General features: G+C 43.3%; 1 protein-coding gene across 1 annotated transcript in view; it reads right to left on the reverse strand.

Annotated features, from left to right (window-relative positions):
- kcnq3 (potassium voltage-gated channel, KQT-like subfamily, member 3) overlaps positions 1–7,187 on the reverse strand; it is a gene marked incomplete at both ends in the record, with an annotated part of 112,308 nt that extends 105,121 nt beyond the window's left edge. Inside the window, one exon of the mRNA XM_084007108.1 lies at positions 6,874–7,187. Coding sequence (XP_083863234.1) covers positions 6,874–7,187 — 314 coding nt within the window. The remainder of the gene's footprint in view (positions 1–6,873) is intronic.
- Between the last annotated feature and the right edge of the window lie 18,148 nt (positions 7,188–25,335).

Genomic DNA, 25,335 nt, shown 5'->3' on the forward strand with positions numbered 1-25,335 from the left:
TTCCTTGTGCGTGAACAAAATAATTCTAACAAAGGGGAGGACAAGGACACATCAGCACGGGAAACACATTTCCTACCCTGTCGAGACTACACGGCCGTCTCCACTGATGGGAAGGGAACAACATGACCACTCTGGAGATCTACTGAATGCATAATGTGTTGCTCTGAGAAAGAGAATAAGAGGAAGAGAGACGGATGTGACATTTAGGTGTGACATTAATCTCGTTCAGCCTGGATTCAGACAGTAATTTGCTGGTTTGAGGTAATTATGTGCACAGCGGTTTTCCTTGGAGGTAAAAATAGCTTTTCGTTGGCTCAGCAAAGTCGGAGCAGATTGAGAGTGAAATGCAATGTTTCAGTTCGAAAAACGGAAAGATCTTACATTTCGTTTGGCAGAGAAAGAGGAGAAGAAAACTGCCACACGGTTCAGTAAGAAAGTTTGCAACGGAATTGATTTTGTTATTAATATTTGAAAAATCATCCCTTTACATTTTGATTTAAACCAGTAAATATTGCTTATTTAAAAATGAATCTTATTTTTGTGTGGATGATTATGATTTAAGCACTAGCCATACTATTAATTTGATCGTTGATTGCTAATATTCTTAATAAGGTTTGGTCGTCTGCTCAGTGCTGGTCTGTGGTCTCTGTCCATGGTGCTGAAATCTCTGCACAGTCCACAACGGACCCTGAAGCTCTCAATATTCGTTTTCAATTTCCTTTCCAACGGATTAAAAGTTATATGAAACACATTTTCCCAGACTGTTTGACCTCGTCGCACGTATATATTACTTTCTGGCTGCTCTTGTTGTTGCACCATTTTGAAGCTAACACTTTAACCGAGTGACATTCTCACACGGCTGTCGTGTTCCATCAGATGGAAACAGCATTTTTTGCCACATTTCCCCGTCACGGCATATTTGAAATCTTCAGACTGAAGTTCAAAGTATTGTTCAGTCTATATGGGAGACTTGAAGAAGATACAGTTATGCCTCCTTTGGTTAAAAGATTGAATTCACCCCCTCAGACACTGCATCCCAGGCGATTGTACAAAATGCAATGATATGGTCACATGCCGAGTGAATAAAGCACTTGACTATTTAAATTTTTTTTTTTTAAACAGAGCCGCAGTATCTGAGCATGTGGCTGTCTTCATGTCTCATCAAATATGTATTGCTCTCGATCAATAATAATGCTCCAAACTTTACCAAGCAGACAATGACTACCAATTACAAGTTTTTGCTTTAAAAAAAAAGTGAACAAAAGCAGACAAAACACATTTTAAATATCAATCTGTGTCATGCAGACCTGACCTGAATAGAATAATCGTGTTAGAAAACAGGATTATATTATACAGTCTCCCTTCTGACTTTTTGTCATGTGACCAGGTTCCCACATCTCTAATAGAAATGTGACGAGTACAAAAATAAGTTGTAATAAACCAGAATTGATCATTGATCATGATCAACTGTCATCAGAGATACGAAAGAAGAGAAACTGCATCTCAATTAAAATGCCACGTCAGCCATCCAGAGGTGAAACATGTCATCAACAACATCCTTGTTTCAGCAGTATGACAACGCATGTCTGACATTAAGGGGCCGTCCAGACGAAGCAAAACAAACTTTTTTTCTCCGTTTTGCCTTGGCGTCGTTTCAAGAAAATCTGCGTCCAGACGAATCCACTGAAAACGACTCAGCGCGCTGTAGTACATATTCCAGGCCTATATGTGGTGCTGTTTCTGCTACAAAAACGCAGAAGAAGAGACGGAGCTTGACCGGATGTTTGCCATTGCTATGGCAACACGTGAGAGTTACGGCTAATCTCCGCCCGACCAGCCGATCAATAAACACCCATAAGATGACAATTTGGCCCGTATAAATAAAACCAACAATAAGCATCAACAGCCGTCACCCTAAGGACCTTGACTAGGCGTTGTCATACGCTGTGATGGATTAATTAGACAAATAAATGCCTACATTCATGGGAAGTTAGCTAGCGGTTGTTTGTTAGCATCGTAATAAAGTAGCATATCTGCGACTTTTTCCCCGGAATACCGCCCCCCTCTCTCGGCTCTGTTGTTTTCATACAGTGGCCCTGATACGCCGACGTACAGGCGAGCAGTCCACACGAAAACGAACGGAGGGGTGCCGTTTTTTTTTCTTTTCCACCCTGAGAGCTGGTTTCAAAAAAGTGCATTTTCACACCACGAAAACGCCGGATCCGTATGGACGGAAAGGCGAAACGCACAAGACTTCTGCGTTTACGCACTGAAAACGTTTTCGTGTGGTCAGGCCCTAAGTTAAGTTGCGGGGGGGGGGGGGGGGTGAAATCCTTCACAGTGATCTGAAAGCACGAATATCAGCAACGCTGGCAACACAAGGCTTTATATCTGACAGCCGTGATTTCAGCCCACAGCTGCTGATGTTGTTGTTGCAGTTTCCCGGTAAAAACAACAACATCAACATTCTGTAGAAGTGAGGGGAGGGAGGGGTGAGAGAAAGACACACACACACACACACACACACACACACAGAGATGGGAAGTTTATATGGCGTGCATTCTGGGAAGGAGCCGTGCTGTCAGGCTTGTCTGGATGCCAGTACGAGGCCAAGGTTCACCACTGATCTGCCACCGAAACTGCTGATGTCAAACATCTCGTGTTTCCCCCGCTCGCCCTCCATGTCTCTATCTGTTTCTCTCCCTCTCTCCGCTTTCACACATGCTCGCTCTACCTGAGCCTCAGCCTCCACTGCAGATCTGATTTCACGCTCTCCACAGTGTTGGTATGGCAACCAAAAGTATGGTAGCGCAGTAATTCGGCGCTGTAACAGGAGCTTGAATGTGATGCTCGTGCAACCGGACATTCCCTCACAGTGTCCGGGGGCGAAACTGGGCTCTCTAATGGGAACCAGTACGACGGAAATCACACATCAATCATTGGTCCTTCACACAGGATGAAAGCAAAGACAGCTTAATGTTTGTATTCACATTGAGATCAGTGAGTTTCTGCACAGCACGGATGTGAACAGTGGAGTTGCGTGTAGTTCGCACGATTTCTCGAGACAAGATGATATCCGATTTTATCGCACATCGCGATAAAAAAGTCACAAGTTGATCGTTTAAAAATGTCATCTGTGGCCATTGCAGGACTGTAAAAACCCATCCAATAAAAAAAAGTTGAGCCGGAGAAAATAATTAAACAGCATGAATGCTTACTTCCTGATTTTGCGCACTCTGACGATGTTGAGCACTCGTTTGGCGTTCTGGAGTGGCTTTGAGGTCTGAACGAAGGGGGTTTGGTTTGCCAATACGTTCAAAGTCAAAGTCTGTGGTTTTTTTTGTTTTTCAAATTACCGTCTCGGTCTTAAGAAGTGGACGGTGACCCTGACATCACCGATTGGTTTGTGGACTGCCATTTAGAAGCCTCGAGTTTGGCCTATTGCCATCTTGTTTTTGTTTTTTGCAACCAGACCCGACACAACAGGGTGGAGCTAAGTGCAACCAAACACAGAAGAAGACATTTTTAATGGTAAAAACACAATGTGAATGTGTTTTTAGGAGATCCATCCATCAAACTCATCGTGTTTTGTACAAATGAAGCTGGCAGCTTTAGACATAAATGCACATTTATATGACAATACGCCATCTCTCTCCACCTCTTCATACAGAGCTGTTGGTTTCGTTTCTTTATCTCCGTCCGCTCGTCTGTTCCTGCTCTTTAATCCCCGTCCCACTCTCCTTCCTATGCATGTGTCACGTTGAAGTGTTACCTATGCATCATGACCAGTGGGTGAAGAGCGCGAGTAACGCTTCCCCTGCATGGAAAATGAAACCTCTGAAGTACTCTTGAGCAAGGCACTTAAAGTCTAGCTGAAACGAAAAATGCCTTTTTAACCCTTTTCGATCACATCCCTGGTCATTTATTGCGTGCTTCCATCAGCTAGTGCTAACCAGTTTCAAGCGATAACAACATGCCATCCATTCATCCATCAATCAATCTATGAATGTGGCTGTACACAGATCTGGAGGAGGTCATGAACTAATCTTTGCAACGATCAAACTAAATTCCTCCCAGCGTTATGTCCCGCCTGTCTATCCTGTTTCACTGGGAAATACGTCACCATACGGAAGTTTGATGGACTTGAAATGCTGTTTGAGCTCAACTCTAACGCCCAAAGAGCCGGAGTCAAGCTCAAGCTGGAGCGGAGTGTAGTTCTGGAACAGATTTATTTGATTTGATGAAGTCCTGCATATAGAAACGTAATTATTGTCACTATGTAGCATCAGTTCATCCAAACTACAATCATGCAGGTTGTCATTTGTCATTCATGTGGAAAAGCCAACATATGATTCATCAATTATTTGTGTAGCAACAGGTTAGATTCGACGATGACACAAACTACCCAAGCGATCGAGGCAGCGGTAAACCAGCTGGTTCTGCAAGGTCAAATGACTGTCTTTTGTCAATGGAGTCTGGTGGCTTTGAAGATAGCATAGATAACGGCTATCTGTCTAATAAAACCAACGTTGGGAGGAATTATAAATGGCCACGCACCACAGGATTTAAACACAGTGGCAGTAAAATGACCTCAGGTCACCTGACCCTCGTGTTACCTGCAGCTGACATCACCTCTATCATATCTATGACATCATACGTAAGAGACAGAAACTAGCGGCGTTTTGACTCGTCACTTCAGATTTCACACCAAAAACCTGACACCAGAGGAATTCATCTCTCTTCTCTTCTGATTTGTTCTTTGTGTGTGTGTGTGTGTGTGTGTGTGTGTGTGTGTGTGTGTGTGTGTGTGTGTGTGTGTGTGTGTGTGTGTGTGTGTGTGTGTGTGATATAAGCTGATAAAAGGCTGAATTTCACATGTAATTTCAGCCCATATGGAGAGGCCATATTGGAGGTTGCATATGCTGTGTTGCAGAGAAATGGAAGGATTCGTCAGCCCCTTTGCTGTTTTCCATCTCGTGTCTCGGGTTATTGAGCAAAGAAGTGCAAAAACTAATGTTGAGCTGGTGAGAAAAAGAGTTGTTATGCCCTGGGTTCAATCTCTCAGGTGAAACAAACCATTCGAAGGCCGCTAACAGGACAACACGGGCAGCTGAGTGCATCACAAATGCTAACGGCTAACACGATTACACACACAGCTGAATGCATCGCTACTGCTAACCAGGGGTGGAGCCAGACATGTTCTATAGCGGTGGCCAGGATGAGACCATTGCCCACATCGGGGTGGCACAGAAGCCGTTATTTATTTTTCTGCATGGCATCAGGGTGGCCAGACATTTGACTGGGGTGGCCACCCCTTGGCTCCGCCCCTGCCGCACACAGCTGTTATTATGTCATTTATATTGTGCATCAACCTCATGTTTTTTTAATAGACTTAAATCCTAAATAAAGGGAGTTACGCCTGTGAGACGGAGCTGAGGTGCTGCAGTTTCACCAGTTATGGGTCGCGTTCATCCAACAGCAATGGTCATTGCAGGAACACCTGGTGGAGATCTGCTCTCTACTGGCTGCACCTTAGAGTTTGTGACCAAGTGTGAAGGAAAGACGAAAGAGAAAAGCAGACAACGATTCCTTTCTTCATTTTAACTCTATATGATGAGTTTGCGACTCACAAAACCACCATTTGGAGCACAGTGGAAATGCTGGTGAAATGTGTGATGTTCCATCATGAAAACAAACAATCTAAAAGGTTCCTGCACGCTGGTATCTTCATTCTGGCATTGGAACAAAGCAGGCGTTTTTCTACACAGCACTTATCAGACATGAGAGCTGAAATGTATCCAGACAGCTTTGAAGGAGGAAAAGGTCGACAGCTATGAGATACTGGCTGAGAATATTAATTTCATGACACAACATCCTCAACATGAGAGAGGAGCAGAGAGACCTCGCAGACCTCTGAAAACATATATATTTTTAATTACCTGCTGCTTTATTAAATCACAGCTTACATAACCTTCTTTTCCCTTTGGACCAAAAGCCAAGCATTATTAAACTGAGCAGTCCAATATGTTGCAACTGAATGATGAAACATGTTTTTTTTTCATGTCACAAATCAGACAGAAATGTATTTACAACAGCAGGTTACCGGAAATTGTCAAGCAAACGGAGGAAAAGTCAACTGAGAGAAACTTTTCTTTTAAATCTCTAGGAAAAAAACAAGATTGAAGACATCACTATGGGCTCTGGGAAATGTCTTGCTCATATATTTGAATTATTAACAAGTTTCAACTCTGAAACAGAACAGTTTCCACACTGAGACCTCTACAAAAGTAACTTCAACCACATTTTCCTCAGTTCTGATCCAAACTATGCATTTTATTAAACTAGCAAATCTCTCTGTGGAGTGGATGAAGTGGCTTCCTTCTTAAACATGCATGTGAATGAATGACTCCAGCTGAGGATGTTAATCAGAGACACAGCCCAGAAGTGTGGGCCCTTGGTGCCTACTTCAACTCAAACACCACACTGATCAAGTGCCGCGTCTCCTCGGCCATCCGTTGGAGCCACTTATGTGACTTTAAGTGCTTTGAAAGCTCTCATGTGAAAACTTCTCCGGCCACTTCAATGCAGACTCACACAGGTGAAATGTGAAGGAAACCCTGCAGATGTGCCAGCGAATAACCATACAGGAGGAAACTATTCATTCCCCGATATTATATAATATATTAGGTTACAACCTAACTGGCTTCCACATCAAGCCTCCATTAATGGACTGGAAATTGCTTCAACAGAGTGAGTCCACAGATTCCTGCAACAATCAGCTGTTTCCAGCTCCTCTGTGTGTCTCCCAGCAGGCTGAGGAGGCTCCTCGTTTCATATGAATCACGTTGTAATAACGCTGCTTCATGTACTCACACGAACGCGTGGTAGAGCAGCGCCCATCCTCTCGGCCTCTCCAGCGCGTCGTAGAGCAGGTTCTGGATCCTCCTCTTGCGGATGTTATTCCTCTTGGCCGGCCGGGTGTAGTTCAGGGGGGTCTTGGCCAGCAGCCCGATGCCGATACCCTGAGAGCCCCGCTTGAAGTCGTCCCGGCCCGAAGCCACCAGCAGCAGGGCGCCATCCTTGTCCGCTCCCCCGGTGCCTTGGTCTAATAAGTCCCCGGGAGGAGCGCCGGTGGTCTTCTTCTGCTCCTCTGAGCCGCTAGCGACGGTCCTGGACCGGAGCCCCATGGTCAGTGCTGGATGCCCGCTGTGGGCAGCATGCCATGATCCGGGCGCTGGATCCGGAGACACCCCGTTCTCAGGCGCGGATCATTTAAGGATATGGTGCCCGGCGCGATGGGAGGTGCTCAGCAGTCTGACTGGAAAAGAGAGAGAGGAAGAGGAGGAGGAGGAGGAGGAGGAGGAGGGAGAAAGAGAGCAATACATCCTTTATTTGGGGGGACATCGGCATCTGCTACATGTTTGGGTACACGGAGTTATCGCGCGTAACAACCGCAACAGAACCCCACGCCCTGCTTCTAAAACACCACACAAAGTCGGATAAAGTCACTACAGACGCGCGTGGACTCCGTTGTTGTGTAGATATTAGACATTAACACGAGGCGATCAAACACCTGATTCCTGGCGACGCTGAAGCCTGTCAATCAATCAAGTAATCAATCAATCAACGTATAATCCAAACGGGCACCGAGCAACAATTGCCCACTTGCCAAACATCCCTTCACCTGCCAACACACACACACACACACACACACACACACACACACAGTGGAGAGACAAAGAGCTGGCATCGCGCTGCATCCCCTCACACACAAACAGAAGAGAAACACCGGCAGCCGCGCAGAGCCCTACCAGCAGCGTTGCCCGTGCATGGCTCGTGTCTCCCGGGCTTCCAGCCTCCATCCACCTGCAGAGGAAACGGCGCTGAGGCGGCGGCGGAGGAGGAGGAGGAGGAGGAGGAGGAGGCGGTGGAGAGAGACGGAGGATGGAGAGCAGAGATGCTGCGTGAAGGAGGTCGATACTGAAAGTGAACCGGAGGAGAAGCAGCAACGCTCTCAAGGTACGCGCGGGAACGCGCGCTCACACACATACACACGCTGGACCGTGTGCACGCGCGGATAGACACCGTACACCTTTGTAGGTATTCAGGAGGAAATCATGCGTGTAAACACAGACAGGTGGAGGCGGACGCGCGCGCGACGGTTTAATGTGCTCAGTCATGTGCACGCCCCTGTTGTGATGTGCATGTGTCTTGTGTCACACGAAGACGCACATGCGCAGGCAAAGCACACATCACTTAGAACACACCTTAAAAAACACGTGCACACACCGACGTGTGGAGGAAGTATATCAAGTATTATACAATATCAAATGATATTATTACACACACCATAACTGTATACAAGCCTTCAGATCACATCCAGCAGCCAGACGTTGAATATATATTTATATCAGACTGCAATCTCTGTAAGATCATTATAAAGCCAAAACAGTAACATCATAAGTGATTTTATTTATACTGGAAAAAATAAACATTTGTCGTGGACCAACAGTCTGACCAGAAGGTGGCGCTAACACAAAGACAAGGCCAAATATATCCATTTACATTAACATCAGTATCATCACTTTGCACTGAGCCACATGCTTTAGGCCTACTGTGAGCCAAAAGTTAATGACAGAATGTGAGTGCAGAGAAGCTCTCTGGTCATAAACATTCTGAATAATAAAGTGGAAACAGAGCAAAAGTCCACCGTTCCATGTTGGCATGGTTATTTAAAGGTTATTTATTGAAAGGAATGTTTGGGCCTGCGACTCAAATGTGATGGTAACTACACAAGAACACTGCGCTGAATCTGAAATCCATACACATTCTACAAGTCACTGCTCTTGTTATTTACATTTAATCACATTAATTCTTTATTTAAACAGAAACCAAAGGCATACATCAACATGCACTTTGTGTCAATCTGAATTTCAAGCTGCAAACATTTCAGGAGAAAGCTGCATGCTGCAAAGAACTCAACGGTTGTGTTAAAAATGAAGTGCTGTATAATCAACGAAACAATTATACATTTTTGTACTGCAAACAGATCAATTAATTGGGACAAATCAATTTAGAAATCATACTGAATATGATTTGGCGATTTAAATGTAGGGATGTGACGCTCGAAGCTGATGTTTCGAAACAGTGTCGAGCTTCCGGAACGCAAGTGTTTCGAAATGTGGTTCAAAACGCCCTTGTCACGTGACCACAGGCTTCGTAGTGTTTCATTCAGGTTTCAATCTGTTTTCCACAGGTGGCGCTTGCCGCGCGAGGCAATTGCCTAATTAAACAGCTGGTTAATCTAAAACACAAAGCCCCAGAATGCTTTAAAGCCACTATAAAGACAGTCACTATAAAGAAGCATATCATAAAAATATCCTACTAAAAAAATGTATAATATGTTGTCAAGTTGAACGTTTTTTTTTTTTTTTTTTTTTTTACCGAGGTTAGGTTTTGTATAATTGAATAATAATTACAAATTTGAACAAAGCCGAAATATACGCAGCAATAAACCCAGGCTTGTAAAATGGCCAACAACGTCACATCATCAACATCAACCCGGGGACGAGCACCGTGACTCCGCTCCCCAACAAGACCGTCCCGGAGGAGAAAGGCGTTATTCCCGCAGGTGAATCGGGCCCACAGGTAGAACCTCCTGCACATGCGCAGCACGCTCACCGCCCTCCCTTTGTCCAGAGGCTACTTTGCTGAGAGGAAGGGATGCCATATAGGATTCCGTCTCCAGGCAACACCGAAATAAGGAAGAAGGCGCGAGCTTCCAACGCGAGGGCAAGGGAATCCCTGGTGCTGACGTCACTACACGGGCATCCCACGCCTTCCACGTCAGCGTATGTCTGACAGTTTATTACCGCGCAACAGTCCACGTAAACAAGAACACATTTACTTTAAGTCCGTCAGAGGAGACAGACAGCTGGTTTTCAATCTTAAAACAGACATTTAGCTGTTTGTTTTAATTATTCTTTCTATTTGTGTTTGTAGATTTGTACCAAACGTCACCTGATGATGCATCGTTTTTTTTTTTTTACCCAATTCACTTGTAGTGTCTCCCCTTACAAGTCCAATTTGAGGTACTTTTACGCCTACTGAATATATTTCACCCATGTTTCTTCATTTTTGTATTCCACGACATTTATCTGGCAGATTCATATTTCCCAAACTAACCATGTAATCAATCTATGCAACTACTGTGAGGTGGTGTCGATTTTAAGTTTTAAATGTTGACAAAAAGTTAAAAACACTCTTCACAGATCAAATGTCAGCCTTTAAAAATACTGAAGATTTCACGAGTTAGTGATGAAATACAGATGTTAAAAATGAATAAAAAGTAAACAATATTAACGCTGTGAACTTTGTGAAGACCACAGATACATACCATAGTCCTGTAAACCTCTGAGAGCGTCCTGCGGTGATCTGAAATGTTCTGGTTCAAACACAATGAAGCTGCTGACTTTCAGCTTGTGAGGTTTTTACTTTTAGAAATTGTAAAAAAAAAAAACACAACATTCGTGGGTCGATTCTTTGCTGAGGAACAGCAGCGTCTCTAAGGCTCATTTGAAAGCAGAGGCCGGCGTCAGCACCGAATATCAATGAGATGAACTCATGTGAACCCAGAGTCAGTCAGCTGTTTGGTGAAAACAGAAGTCACGTTCAGTCATGTTAAACGTCAACATCGGAGGACAAGAATGAACAAAAACAGAAACCAAACATTCTGATTTTCTTTGCAGATCTGATTCATTACACGTTTGTGATATATATATACTGTATATATATATATATATACAAAAATAAATGCTTATATTTCATCTGAAACACAATTACAGAAGACATGATACACATGTGCACAATCCCAAATTAAAATACAATAAACACAGATTCAATAAGTGCTTTCCAGGAACTAAAATCCTCCATCTGACCACTAAACACACACACACACACACACACACACACACACACAGGATTTGTAGAACAGAACAGAGCCATCCTAAAATAGATTGATTGCGTGTCTCCGTGGCCTTTAGTATTTCTTGTTAATCGTTGGTGGTCGCAGGATTGGACTAATTGTCTGGAAGAAAAACGGGCAGAAGGAGTCTGTAATTGAAAAAGCAATAATTTGACTCCAGCCGTCTGCCGTTCTGCTTCACAGCTGAGGCACAGGCTTTCTGATAAAATGGAATGTTTTTTGCTCTCTCTATTAAATGTCCTCATGAACTCTGAACTGTTTACAGAAAATACAGATTAGTGCGCTGATGTAGACGAGGAGCATCCAGCTGGAGGACCGGCTCAAAATGTGTGTGAAGTCGTCTTTTATCACCATTGCAACTTCTGAGTTTGGAAACTGCCCTTTTACCCTTAATTACCCAGCAAGTAACCAAAAACAACTTGACAGCATTAGCGTTGATGTAAAAGTAGGCAAATGAAGCAATACATCTCAGTGATTGCTATATTAGCCCAGCAGGCTGAGTTTACCTGCTCACCGGCACTGCCTACATGTACCAGGATGCATTGCACACACAAGCTTCTGATGCCCAGAGGATCCCCCTTGGCTAACTACAATAACTAATAACTACAATATCCGAGTCAGCCAAAAGACTGTCAAATGTACCCATCTATCAATATTCAACCTCCCTTTGCACTCATATTTTGGGACGCCATCTTCACAGTTTGCAAACCAAGAGAGTAATAAAGTTCTGTTTTGTTTTCATCTGGAGCACGGCGCCCCCTGGCAGCACAGAGAAATCCGAGCTGAAAATGCATCCATCCGGCAAACTGATCTGAAAAGTGATGCCTCAAACTTGCATTCTCTCTGCTGGCCATCACGGGGCGACTCCTCTGGTTGCAAAAAGAAGTCATGGAAGTAAATTTAAAAAATGACTCTTGATTTATTACCTCAGTAAAGTCATTTCAAGTCATTTTCAATACAGCATGATGTTCATTTAGTAAATTATGGTCCATTTTAGAGTCAAATAGCTGGCATGAAAAAAAGCTTCACACCAGAAGCCAGATGGATCCAGATCCAGTAAGGGTGCTGCTCTGCCGCTTGTATTCTTCAGATCCAGCCTTCGCTCCTCCTCAGTCTAAATATGGTCACTTCCCTTCACTGGTTGCAAAAAACGGCTTCAAAACCGTAGTCCACAAACTAATGGCTGAGGATTTTGCAGCTGAGACCTCAGCTTCCTGGGTCAATATAGCATTGAGGAATTTATTGCTTCAGTCGACAACATTTACCATCAACACTGACAGGCATTTTCCCTTCAAGGTTAGCAAGCAAGGCAGAGTGTTGATAGGTGAAAAGCGGTTTATGTTATGTTTTTATTCTAGTCATACCTGCAGCTATGAAACACAGCTTTTTCCCTAATATTCTGTTGCTAACTGTGGAAAGTTCTCCTTGTTTGGAGCTACCAGTTGTAAATTCCATTATTTAACCATTGCCGTTCCTGAATACCGGCCTCGCCTATTTTTACCCTTCTAATCCCGTCCACTAAGATGACATTTGTTTTGCCGTATACTTTCTGCCTGATTGTGAATGCAGCATAAGAGTCTCCTGTCATGCTAGAGTCTCTATGAGGCTGAATTTAGATACAGTGGTGATTTAGGCTAATTGTTAGCATCGACATGCTAACATGTTCACTGTCTCAGTTTGGACAAAATGTATTTAGCATTTTTAAAAATTGAAACAACTAACACTTTTCCAACCTGCAGTTGCCAGTCCAGGGTTTCACACTGGTCCCAGTCATCTGACACACAGCTGCTGTAACTAAGAACATTTACTCTAGTACTGTAGTAGTATTTCCATATTTTACTTAAGGTAAATATTGTACGTTTAGTCCAGAACATTTGTCTGACAGATTTAGATACTTCCTGTCAAGTGAAAACATGTATCTCCAGATTTGTTGATGTTAAACATTTGTGATAAAATGAAGGTTGAAGTCCCTCAGCTGGAAAATGCATTGTCTAAAGCTGAAAACAGGGTTGTTTGCATTGCTGAGATGAAACTAGCCAATAAAGGAGATGGTTATTAGTACTTTAACCACAGGTACGGATCTGAATCCTTCTTGAACGACTGCAATACACGGAGGTGTTCAGGCAGGAGTAGATTGATAGAGCTCGGTGGAACATTTCAAAGTGCTCCGTGTGTCAATATGTGGGTGTAAAGTGATTGGTGTTGGACGAAGCTGCGATCAATACTCCGTGTGTCCATGAAAGGAAGCAAATTCTTCATCCATGTTATTTTACTGGCTGAGAGGAACAATCTGTCCTCAGGCAAGAGACCGTCCATCCTGCAAGCTGCTGCTGAGGGAGGCCTGTAACACCACGGTCACAGTTCAACTCCCACTGTGGGAACGTCCTGCTGAAGTGTCAACACAGTCTCACGGCTGCTCATCAAAGAGTCACAAAATTTAAATCTAGTAATTCCTTTGCATGGACACAAATTGTCCATTTCTTTTGTATCGTTGGTGCCTGCACCATTTTTTTTTTACCCTGTCAGTCGGCACGATATCGAGCTTTAAAACGTTAAAGTTATGTCGAGGTCACAAAACCAATTACTTTAATTATTGAAATAACTACGTAGAGTTAGGTTTAGGCAACAAAATAAAGTAAATTTGAAGCAACAAAACCATTTCTGGGGCTGCACGGTGGTGTAGTGGTTAGCACTCTCGCCTCACAGCAAGAGGGTCCCGGGTTCGATTCCTGGGTCGGCCCAGGTTCCTTTTGTGTGGAGTTTGCATGTTCTCCCCGTGTAAGCGTGGGTTCTCTCCGGGTTCTCCGGCTTCCTCCCACAGTCCAAAGACATGCAGGATGGGGATAGGTTAATTGATGACTCTAAATTGCCCGTAGGTGTGAATGTGAGCGTGAATGGTTGTTTGTCTCTACATGTCTCCCTGTGATAGACTGGCATCCTGTCCAGGTGTACCCTGCCTTCGCCCAATGACAGTTGGGATCGGCTCCAGCCCCCCGTGACCCTAAATACAGGATAAGCGGTAGACAATGGATGGATGGATAGAAAACCATTTCTGCCTTTGAGAGTTGTAAAAGAACGGACTCACAGATTCCCCACTCTCCCGAAACTGTGTAAGATGATGATCTTGAGCAAAACAATTCAGGTTTAATAAAACTAATAAAAACATGTACGGCGGAGCTTCTCTTCTCACCAGTAATGCTTCTCTTCTTGGTTAAGAACAGTTCATTAACAGTGATCTCCTGTGGAGTAGAAGGGTCTTTATAAGGGTTCCAGCTGGTGAATAATTGAAGGCGTTACAGTCGTTGTGTTATATCTGCATGATGTGGTCGACTCTTCAGAAGCACTGGCTGCATGTTTTATTCATGTGCTTCATCCAACTTTCATACTACAAGGTGAAAAGGCAAAGGGAAGTGACTATAAAGCGGGTCAAGTGCTTTATCTTCACAAAGTAAGCTATTCAAAATCACAGGTGGGAGTTTGCCAGTTTAACCAGCGGTCTGATGATGAGGATGGAGGATGATCATGTTCAATGCCGTCATAAATACATAAATACATGTGTTGTAGTGCACATCATGTGCCACCAGATGTCCTCTCCCTCGTGTAACAGGAAGCTGAGCTCAGAAAAATGACAATGGAGTGTTGACATATTTTGTTGCCTTAAAAAGCTCTTGGTGATGTCAATTTTGGTTAATTTTGCTTTGAAAAAAAAGCAAATTGATGTGACATACAAGAGTAACTCCTTCTGTGACTCAATGAGCTTTGCTGCTCTATTTCAAAGGTTTATATCCATCCAAATGGATGTTTTGTGTAGGGAATGTCTTTTGCATTATTATCGCATTGATCAGGTTACGGGCGAGTCACTGATCAGCTGATATTTGTTCTAAATAGTTTGTGGCCTCTCTCAAGGCTGATAAGATGATGCATCGATTGAAACATTCTCAAGACTCCTTTGACTTCTTTTCAAGCCTGTTCTTTAATTCACTCTGAGAGTCCTGTGCCACGGAGGATTTGTGTACATGTGTCCAGCTATGTCACTGAGTGCCGTGGGGCTTGGTGCCACAGAATTAAACTAACCTGTAGACTGTAACCTGTCAAAATGTCCTTTGTTAAGCATTGACATCCCCAAACAAAGAGAACTTAAAAAAAAATATTAGTAAAGTTATAGGTGTGAGTGTAGCAGTGGAGTGCTATGGTGGGCTGGTTTTTAAGGTGACCTCACTAGCGACATATACCATCATATACCCCAGTGAAAAGTCATATTGGGATACTGGTAGGATCACGAAAGCATCTATGCAATAAGTAATATTCTTGAAAATATAGTTAGTATTTAACTTTGGTTAGATTTTAAGTGACCTAATAAAGACATTCTGAAAACAAGACTAAAGGAATTCAATAGATTTTCTTTAATTTTATGATATTACAGGAATAATTTAGGATAGTACGAAAATCAAGTTGTTGTTTGAGCAGGAAGCAGCTTCACAGATTTCTCTCAACTCTGCTGCTCTCAGGCATTGAGGAAAAGAGATTCAGTTTCAACAAAACAACAAGAGGAGCAGAAAAAAAGAATCCCTGACATCAGCACTTCATTTTAGTTGAAGCGTCTTGAGACTGGCGTGGTTCCTGTTACATGCTGCCTCCTCAGCACTCAGCACTTTCCTCAAGATGAATCCCAATAAACATGATCCTTAACACGAGACCTCCGGCTTGTCAAAAACACAACTGCTGCTGAGAAAAAGGCCCATTTTAGCCTCATTTAGTTAGCTGGTGAACATAGTGGAGCATTTAGCAGCTAAACAGATAGATATTTCCCTAAGGAGATGGTGGAGACCAAAAATAGAGCTAAAATGGAGTGAATATTGGACACATAGATGCTTAATGAATGTTGCTCTGTAACTACTGGATGTGTCAACTTCCTGGGCAGATCTCGAAAAGTGTTCATCAGATCTAAAGTGGGAGAAAATTACATACATTTAAATGTACACTGTACTTTAAATATATTTTCATCACTTTATCTTGCCGTCAGATGCAGTTATATCTCTCTTTGGATTTGCAATATATTTTTGGAAAGGGTATTGTATGAAGAATCAGAAAATCAATGTTGGCATTTGCCTTTGGGGCAGCCATATTGGAATTTACAAAATAGTCACTGTATATGTTTTGTTATATCTTGGCGTCTAAACTGCTTACTCCATATTTTCAGGGTCAGGGAATCAAATGGTGGCAACAAAGCAACATTTTGCAACATTAACCCTTTAATGCATGAGTGGGTCCAAAATGATGCAGTGATGTTGTTTTATAGTAATATCTTTGTAATAAAAAGATGTTATCATATCTCAGCTGTTCCTCATAAAACATAAATGGATAACGTACAAGCCAAGCAGTGACTCAGCATCAATCAGGTCACCCCATGCTCAAGAGACTGACTGTCTGTCCACCATGACATGTGGCAGCTGTGACACCGATTCTCCTGCGTCATTCCCGGACCCACATAAAGATGCCCACCACACGAGACGAGGTCCGCCAGGTCCACCAAGGGTTCCACGCAGTGGCTGGGATCCCCCGGGTGATCGGTGTGGTGGATGGCACCCTCGTTCCCCCGAATAAAATTTCACCCACCCACCCGCACCCGATACATGTGTCGCCTAATTGCACCTGTGTCGGGGGGACCACATGGCGCTGTGTGTGACTTATGCGCTGATAAAGAGGTGGGTGATCGATTAGCCTGGCATCGATTGATTCAGTTTCAGCACCACCGCGGTGGACAGCTCCCACTAAGAGCTTCTTAAGAAGCTTCTTTGGCTTGATCCTTAGAAGGCAGTTAAGAACGCGTCTGGGAAACACCCGTATCTTAGCGCTCCTTCTTAGCCGAACCCTTCTTAAGAGCCTTCTTAAGTCCTTAAAGGAGTCATCACCTGGAAATCGCAATTTCTCTTGTTAAAACATGCATATCTGTGTTTGACCTCAGTTGAAACTTGCCTGAAAGGCTGGAGTTTGAAAGTGGCGCCGTTTTTTCGCTTCTGCTCTTTTTCCGAACAGGAATAGCACACAAGGGTGTGCATTCCTAAAGCACGAGATTTTGATTCTGCGCCTTCGGTGACGTCACCGTGGCGGCTACTTGCATAAGCCCACCCCTCTTTCACCACCCAACCCCGCCCCGTCCGCTACCTGAAATCGCCGAAGCGCCGCCATTATGTTTTGGAGTCTGCATGCAGGCAAGCCCCCCCGGCTCTGTCCTTCCTGCGGCGAATCAACGCGCGCCTCATTACATATTATACAATGCACATCCGGACCAGTCAAAACCTCGCGCGTAATCTCGCGTGATAAAATCGCGGTACGAAAAAGGGTCAGAACAAGCTCAATGTTTGATTAAAATTTTTTTTTTTTTTCTAATAAGTTTTACGAATTGATCCAAAGCGATCCAAGGGGGGCTGGATACGTATAAAACCAGGTGATGACTCCTTTAAGAACGATCAAATCTGGGAAACGCGGCCAAAGGTGGTACATGAGTGGTCAACTCTATTTACTGTGATCATGCAAGCAAATCAGCTGAGGATATTGGTAGTTGGGGACGATCACCCCACGGTCAATACCTTTGACATGGCCCTCTATGAAAAGGTGGTGTAGCTCCTTGATGAAAGACCTGACTTGAAGCAGATGGTTGTTCCCAGACTGGGCGAGCTGCATGTCATCATGGCTTCCCTCAGAGCTCTTGGTGCCTCCATTGAGAACTCAGGCATAGATGATGCCTGGGTGGAAGCTAAGGGTAGTGAGGCATTCTATGAAATGGTTCTGGGGGAGTTCTATAAAGATGTGTGCATGAATGCAACAGAGGGAGTAGAAGCTGCCTAATCTGAGTGGAAAGACATGAAGACTGAATCATTGAAACAATTCAAACATCAAACATTCCGAGAATGGGAGGAACAGAAAACCCGGAATGTGATGTTCAAGGCCATGATTCTTTGCCATGGACTGGATCAAGTACAAGCAACTCTGGCCAAGATACATGGCAGACATGCATGACCAAACTTGAGGCCTACAAGCAGGCAATATATCAGTCCTGGAAAGTGTCTTTCCCTTTGTGTCTGTTGGGGCAACAAACACATGCGCGCACATCTGATTGCAGATTTGCTCTGACCAAGGTCTTTGTATGAAGACCTTGGTCAGAGCGGATCAATGGAGATGTCAGCCTCTGGGCCCCTGTGAAGAAAGGGGACAACAAGATGTTCCTGTCAGGGAACCAGAAGATAACAGTGAAACTAAGCGACAATGCTGTGAATCTGAAGGAGACCATGGATCTGTTTGTGAGGCTGGTGGTACTAGCCAGGTCAAACCCAGGCATCAACCTGAATGAAGCTGTAGAAAACTTTGAATTCACTCTGACACCAAGGGCACTGTCCTCTCCTGGTGGAACAATCCTGCCATGCCATGACAAGTCCAAGTTAATCCATCTCATTGAGAAGCTGGCAAGTGAAGAGATGCCTCATGAAGACCATCAGCCACCACAAGCTGAATGTGCTACCCAACCAGATCTGAGTGACGTGACATGATGATGATGATGCTGTATAGAGACTGTTTAATGAAAAACATACTGTGGTATGAACATGCATGTCATGAAGCTTAAAACGGTTACAGAAATATCCAGGTTCATACTTGCTAAATGTCTCCTAAAAGACAAATGATCTGTTAACTCCTCATTAAAAGAATACGAGACTCATGTCGGGTTGTGGACCCACTCATGCATTAAAGGGTTAATGTTGTAAAACGCTGTTGATTTGTAACTAACACTGGATTCCTTGACCCATAAAATAGAGTTAGGAGTTCAAATTAGGTTAGGAAGTTTAAGTTAGGAAATCAATATTGCAGGTTATTTAGGAGCCGAGATATAACAAAACGTAGGTTTTTACGGCAACCATTTCAAGATGGCCGCCACATAGCCATCTGGGCAATTGCCAATGTTGATTATCTGATTCTTCTTACAATACCCTTTTAAAAAATGTATAGTTTTGCAAATCCCCCAACAAAAATCCCACAAAATTAAACCTGACTACAGGGTCCATTCACAAAAACAGTCATTTTACCTCACAGAACACGGGAGCTGCCTGGTCGGTTTGTTTGTTTATGTTATTGTGTGTTTGGGATCTAAACTAACAAGGCGTCCAACCAGCCGTGTGCCAGCCTGTCTGCTTCTCCAAACGTAGTATTTTTTCCTGAAAACATACGTACTCTCAAAGACAATTTGAATCTCCAAATTCAAATTCATGAGGAACATTGTGGGAAGCTACAGAACTATATAAAAACCATGAAACTGCCTGGAGAATCTCAGTGTGTGTGTGAGTGTGTGGTTGGAATAAAAAAGGTATCATCATGTGTGTTAACCTTCATGAGATGAACACGTGAGGCCATTCTGCGGTCCGGCCTCTGGAGATGCTCGCCAACTTAAAGCCGCCATGAATCAAGCTGCTCGCATCTCCAGCTGCATGAAAAATGACTCCAGCTGTCGGCTCCCGGAGGATCGAGCTGCTGCTGAACTGACACCCACAGTTCACCAGATACAATGATTCAGCATAAAAGCTAAAATAAACATATCAATCTCACCGGTCGGCGTAAATCACCAAGCGACCTCTCTGCGTGGAGGCGGTCTTTCACCCCACAGGGGCCTGCCAGTGATGAAACCAGCACATATACAGCACCCTCATGACAGTCAAGGTGTAGCTGCCCCTGCCTGCTTCTCTTTTCGGGGGTAAATCAGAATGCTGCAATTCATTTTTACCTTCCTAGTGATGTTGCTGCAGCATTGATTATTGATTTTCTGAACTGCTTTAGTCGCTCTCTCACACAGACGTAGAGGTGTGGAGGACTCAGTTGTGAGGTGAAAAGGTCGCTCAGCCAGCAGCTTCTATATCATATGATATGGTATATGAAGACACTGATTGTTCAGATTTAGAAAGCACATTTGTGACTGGAGGCTGTGTAGCACAGCTGCACTTTGGGATCAAATGTCACATGACCTGCAGTGCTTGAGGTTTGTTTTCCTTTATGAAGTTAGGTGTAAGTGCCAGCAGAGCGTGGAGGCGCAGTATCGACCCTTTTTACTTAGCATGTTCTACTAAGCTTATTCACGACCAGGTTTAAGCTATACAGATACTAAACCAGGGGGAGACGCCCACCGTCAGATGGGTCACACTGGTGATAGGTTCCCAGTCAAACCCACACAGAAATAAAATGCATCTGCATGTTTAGTTAAAAGGACAACGGTGTGCGTTTGGAGCACCCCGTTCTCACAGTCAAGGCGTTAAATAATGCAGCCTGATCAGTGCGTCTGACACAGACCCTCATTAGCCTGTGAGTGGTTGTGTGTGACGCAATTACCGGCTGCATTATGGGCAGAACACAGCCCATAATGCACACACGTAATATCAACAGAGAGATCGTCACCACGGGGAGGGGAGACTGCTGTTCGTGTCCCATGCAAAACTGGAATTGAGCATGTCAGTTGTTAGTAATTCAAATTGTTAGTGTCGATAGTGACACAAGTGGTTTTTCAGCAAGATACCATCAACATGCCCCTTTATTTTGAAAAGACACTGTTAATGTAACAAGCATCTATTAACATGCTGACTGATAGTCATGGTGTGAAGCTTTGGACCTGCTGACCGACCTGCGTTAGTTGACTCATTTGAGTGTTTTTTGGAAACATGGCCACTGGCGAATAAAAGTGGAAATCAAACTGATCACTTTGATTACATTTTTTTTCCTCCCTGAAGACACAAATGGAGGCTTCTTGTCAACATTGGTGTTCCTAGAGATAAAAGCGGTTCTTATTTCCTCTTTCTTCTCATGGTACTGCAGAGCGAACGCCCATCCCAGCTCTGCATCTGTCCTTGGCTGCAGCACAGGATGCCTGGCCCAGCAGAGATCCACAGAGATAGATGGAGAGCGAGGGGGGTGTTACTGAAGAGAACCGCTAAATAATTCATCTCAGAGAGGAGAGGAGGGAGAGAGGGAAGATGGAGGGTCCAGAGGAATAAGGAAAACCACTCAGGAAACAAAACGTCTTTGGATTTCCTTCCAGTGAATCCTCAAAGTGCCCCTTTGATTCTGTTTGCGAGTATCAAACACTCAAGTGGAATTTCCATCCCCAGCAGCTTTCCAGTCTTCTGAACGTAACTTCTGGGCTCAGCATGCAGCCACATTGGCGTCCACCGAGGATGTAACCCTGCAGAGTGTCGGCGCGGTGTTAATTAAGCCAGCTGCAGCGACCGCGCATTAAAGCCGGCGGGACACGCAGGTTTAGCTGCTGGTCATTTGCCTGGACAGCACAACACATGCTGACATCGATAGGCGGCTCCAAAACTTCCCATCAGCCCCCGGGGTGGAGCAGGAATCACAGAGCAGCCATACTATTCATCACACAGACAGTTCTGCTAATGCCACTCAGGAAGCTGCAATTCAAAAGGTCAGAGGTCACATAAACAAGTCATGAACGAATCCTATATAATTGAGGCAAAAGAAAATCCTCGAGATTTATGCAGTGAAATGGTTAAACAGCAATGTCTCAAAACTTAAATCAGCGTGTCTTTTATCATTAAGTCAGAATAGAGAGATATTTGCTGTTTTGTTTTGTCAAACAAACTGAAACAGTTTTTCTATCACATTTAGAACCATTTCAGAACATCGTGGGAAAGATAAATGAGTTTAACATTCAGCTGGTGGTTTCTAAACAGGCAATTCTGCTAAAATAACTTCAAGCTGCTCTGTGGGGCTAACATCAGCAAGCTAACATGCTCACAATGATAATACCAGTACATTGATGCCAAGCGGGTATAATGTTCATGCGCTTAGTTAGCAAGAAGCTAATATTTGCTAATTGGCACTGAACACAGCTGAGGCTGATGGGGGTTCTGCAGGTATTTGGTCATAAAAGTATTGGACACGTTGAAATATTGACTTCATGGTGACGCTTAAGGTTAAGGGATCAACAAAGTTATTACAATTCATCCTGGGGGGAACTCGAATCACTTGATTTCCTCAAGAGCCATCAAATAGTTTATGTATTTAAAGGGACGGCTCACCCCGAAAATCAAGACTAGATCTTTTACCTCTCCCCTGTAGCGCTGTTTATCAGACCGGGTTGTTAGTGTTTGAGATGTCTGCATTCTCTCCACATAATGGCAGTGCGTGGTACTCTGCATTTGGTGCTAAAAAAATACATTGGAAAAAAACCAACAGCCGTGTCTCCTTCCAGAAATCATGACCCAGTTACTCAGATAATCCACGGGTGTTGCTGTGAACAGTTTCATGTAGGAACTACTTTCTTTCTACCCAACTACAGCCACCGACCGTAGGCAACTCACACCAAAACTATTTGGATTGATAAAAGGCTGCAAGTAGGATGGACAATATTGTAACCGATAGCCCTAAAAGGCAGTCATGGATGCAAGAGTACATCCGTGCTTTTCTGAGCAATTTGCCTGCAAGATATTACAATCCTTTGTCACTCATAGTGTGTGTGCAGAGAATTAAGGTATCTATCTGCTTCTGAAACATGTTAAGCTGCAGGAAAATAAAAGGACTCCATCAACATTGTGAGGCTGGTCTGAGACCAACAGGGGGACTCAAAGAAGAACACAAAAGTTACAAGTCAGACCTGTCTGACCCAGGACGACACCCTCAGTCGGCGTTGCATATTCAAAACTAGTGGGAACATCCCCGTCATGGCAACAGACAAAAAAAATCAATGGGTAGATAGGAACCAGATAACTGGGCGGTGAGGCGGTTCAGGTTTTTTTTGTGTCTCTGGATTTAATCACACAGGAAAGAAAAATGTGACTCAGTCTGATTAAACAGGAAGGAGGTTCTTTTCTCGTCTAGAGAGATTTACAGAGATAGAAGTTGATGACAACAGCAAAAGGTCAGATAATGAAAGTTTTCCAGTCTCATACTAACAATGAGAGCTACTCCAAAAAGACATCGTAACTAAGTCTGAATTGTGTTTGTGAAGATAATGAAGGAATTTATTACCAGTCAAATGCTCGTCCTTAAACCAAGCTGGAACCTCAGCATCTCAGATTAAGCCTGGGTCTGAATCTACGTGTACCTCTGAAATTTGTAATTTTGTAATTCAAATTGGTTTTGAAATGCTTTAGAAAGAGCTGTTACAAAAGTACATATGAGTAAATATTTTGCCGAATCAAATTGTTTACAGGATATTCTACCTTTGTTCCATTATAATGCATTTAGCCCATGAGTCCCTTCCTTTCTTCTTAAAGTGTATCCATGAATATGAGACATGAGGTGCCAGTTCATGACAATTCCTCCTTGGCATTGAGGAGGTTTATGGTATTTAGCCGGTAACTCTCACATGTTAGTAGGGACACTGGATCTAGTGGACATGTAACGTAGGGACACTGGATCTAGTGGACAGCTAGATCCGGTCGACACACACTAGTGTGGTAACACTCATTTTTACTTAAAAGTAAAGCATCTGCATACTTCCACCACTACTCAGATAAACGTCCAGCTGTCCCGCTGTAACAACAAACAAGGTTACAACCAACCAGAAGCAGGAGTGACAGGCTCGACATGTGATGCTGGGAAACCACTGAACCATCAAACCACTCTGACACAATGGTCCCGGAGTGATAATAAATAAGAGCTAAATTAATTGTTTACTACTGCTAATGAAGCGTTTCCCGCTGGTAACAAGTCAAGCATCATCTGCAGATTTCAGCGCTGATGTTTGGTCTGTCTCATTAGACAGAGAAAGACATCAGTTTAACGCAGGACATGTGTTATCTGCACCGCCACATGACAGAGCGGCAAGATTAGTCATCAATAATTAATGAGACGGAGCAGACGTCTGTGCTGCCAACAGACTACTGATCTGCTTCTACTGCCAACCTACTGAGCTTAGATCTGGAATATGTGAAGATAACTGTTGCTTCTCGCTGGAAAATTGTAAAAATTTTGCATAACTTTACAATATTCATGTTTTCACTTTCAGCCAAAAGTTAAAGTTTGCATCATCTACTACGGATCATGTGACCACAACGGAGAAAGAACTAGTAAGACAGCTACAGGACTTCAACCACTGGTTTTCAACACTGCGTGTGTGTTGTAAAGCTACGGGTTTGTGATGGTTTTCCTAAACCTCGTAACTCGGTAAGTGGTTTTGTCGCCAAACCTAATGTTGGTTTTGTTGCTAACCTAGCTGTATGTAGTTAACCTAAGCCAAAACATGTTTTTCCTAAAACTAACACATTTTGTTTTGCCTACACCTAATTTTCGCTGTTGCGTAATGTCTTCCCGACTGACAGAAAACCGCCCCAAAATATTTTAAACTTGAAGATTCTTGCTATTACAGATATATGGATAATTTTTGCAGGGTTTAGCACATTTTTTTATAAAAAAAACATAGCATATACTGTCAAATAGTGGCCAATGCTATGACAAGCTAATTGTTCTAATTTCCCCCGTTTCTATTTCAAGCATATGTATATTTTATTGTTGCTAAAATATGATAAAGTGTAACCTTTCATTCCGGACCTTGGAAATAGCAGTTTGACAAATGAGTGATCATGTGGTTCAGGAATATGCACTAGTGGACTATATAGTGAGTTTGCCATGTTGTAGTGCTTCAGTATAGTGAGGATTATTATAACATATATGTGGACTCAAAGTATTGCATCTTGAATAGTAGTGTCCAACCAATGGTCACTTACTGAGCATTATATACCATCATTCATTGTGCTGAAGGAAAAAAAATGACACAAAAAGTAGAGAGCTGTGCAATTTAAAATCCATGAAAATAATATATTTAATGTGATTAAGGCATCACGACACGGACAGTCACAAAGTACTTTGAATTTATGTATTCATTTGGGAAAATGTGCTTATTGACACGGACCACGCATGTTCCGATTCTTTCATTCTAACCTTACACAATAAAAGCTTGAGACATACGTGTGGCATCGTTTCTAAATTCTGTACTTCAGTGGGAGTTATCCTCCTCCAGAGAAGAAGATCGGCAGCCTGCTCTATCATGGCTCACTGGCAGATCAAATTCAACTGGTTGCACATTGAAAAGCCCACCAACACAAGGTTTAAAACCTGTGGTTAACATTGTGAATTTAAATTAATCTACTTGGTTGGGGCAAGAAAAACGTTGTGGTTTTGGTTCAAATAAGCATGTTTGTCACATAAATTAAGTTGATTAGTTTAAATAAGTCAACGTTTATACATATGATAGTTGCCATGTGCAGATATCTATTAAACCGCGGTCAAAGCTGAAGTGCCTTAAACTTTCCACTGGCCATCAGGGGGCGACTCCCCGGTTGCAAAAAGAAGTCTGA

Source organism: Eutrigla gurnardus (genome assembly GCF_963514095.1).
Source record: "Eutrigla gurnardus genome assembly, chromosome: 4".
Taxonomy (NCBI): Eukaryota; Metazoa; Chordata; class Actinopteri; order Perciformes; family Triglidae; genus Eutrigla; species Eutrigla gurnardus.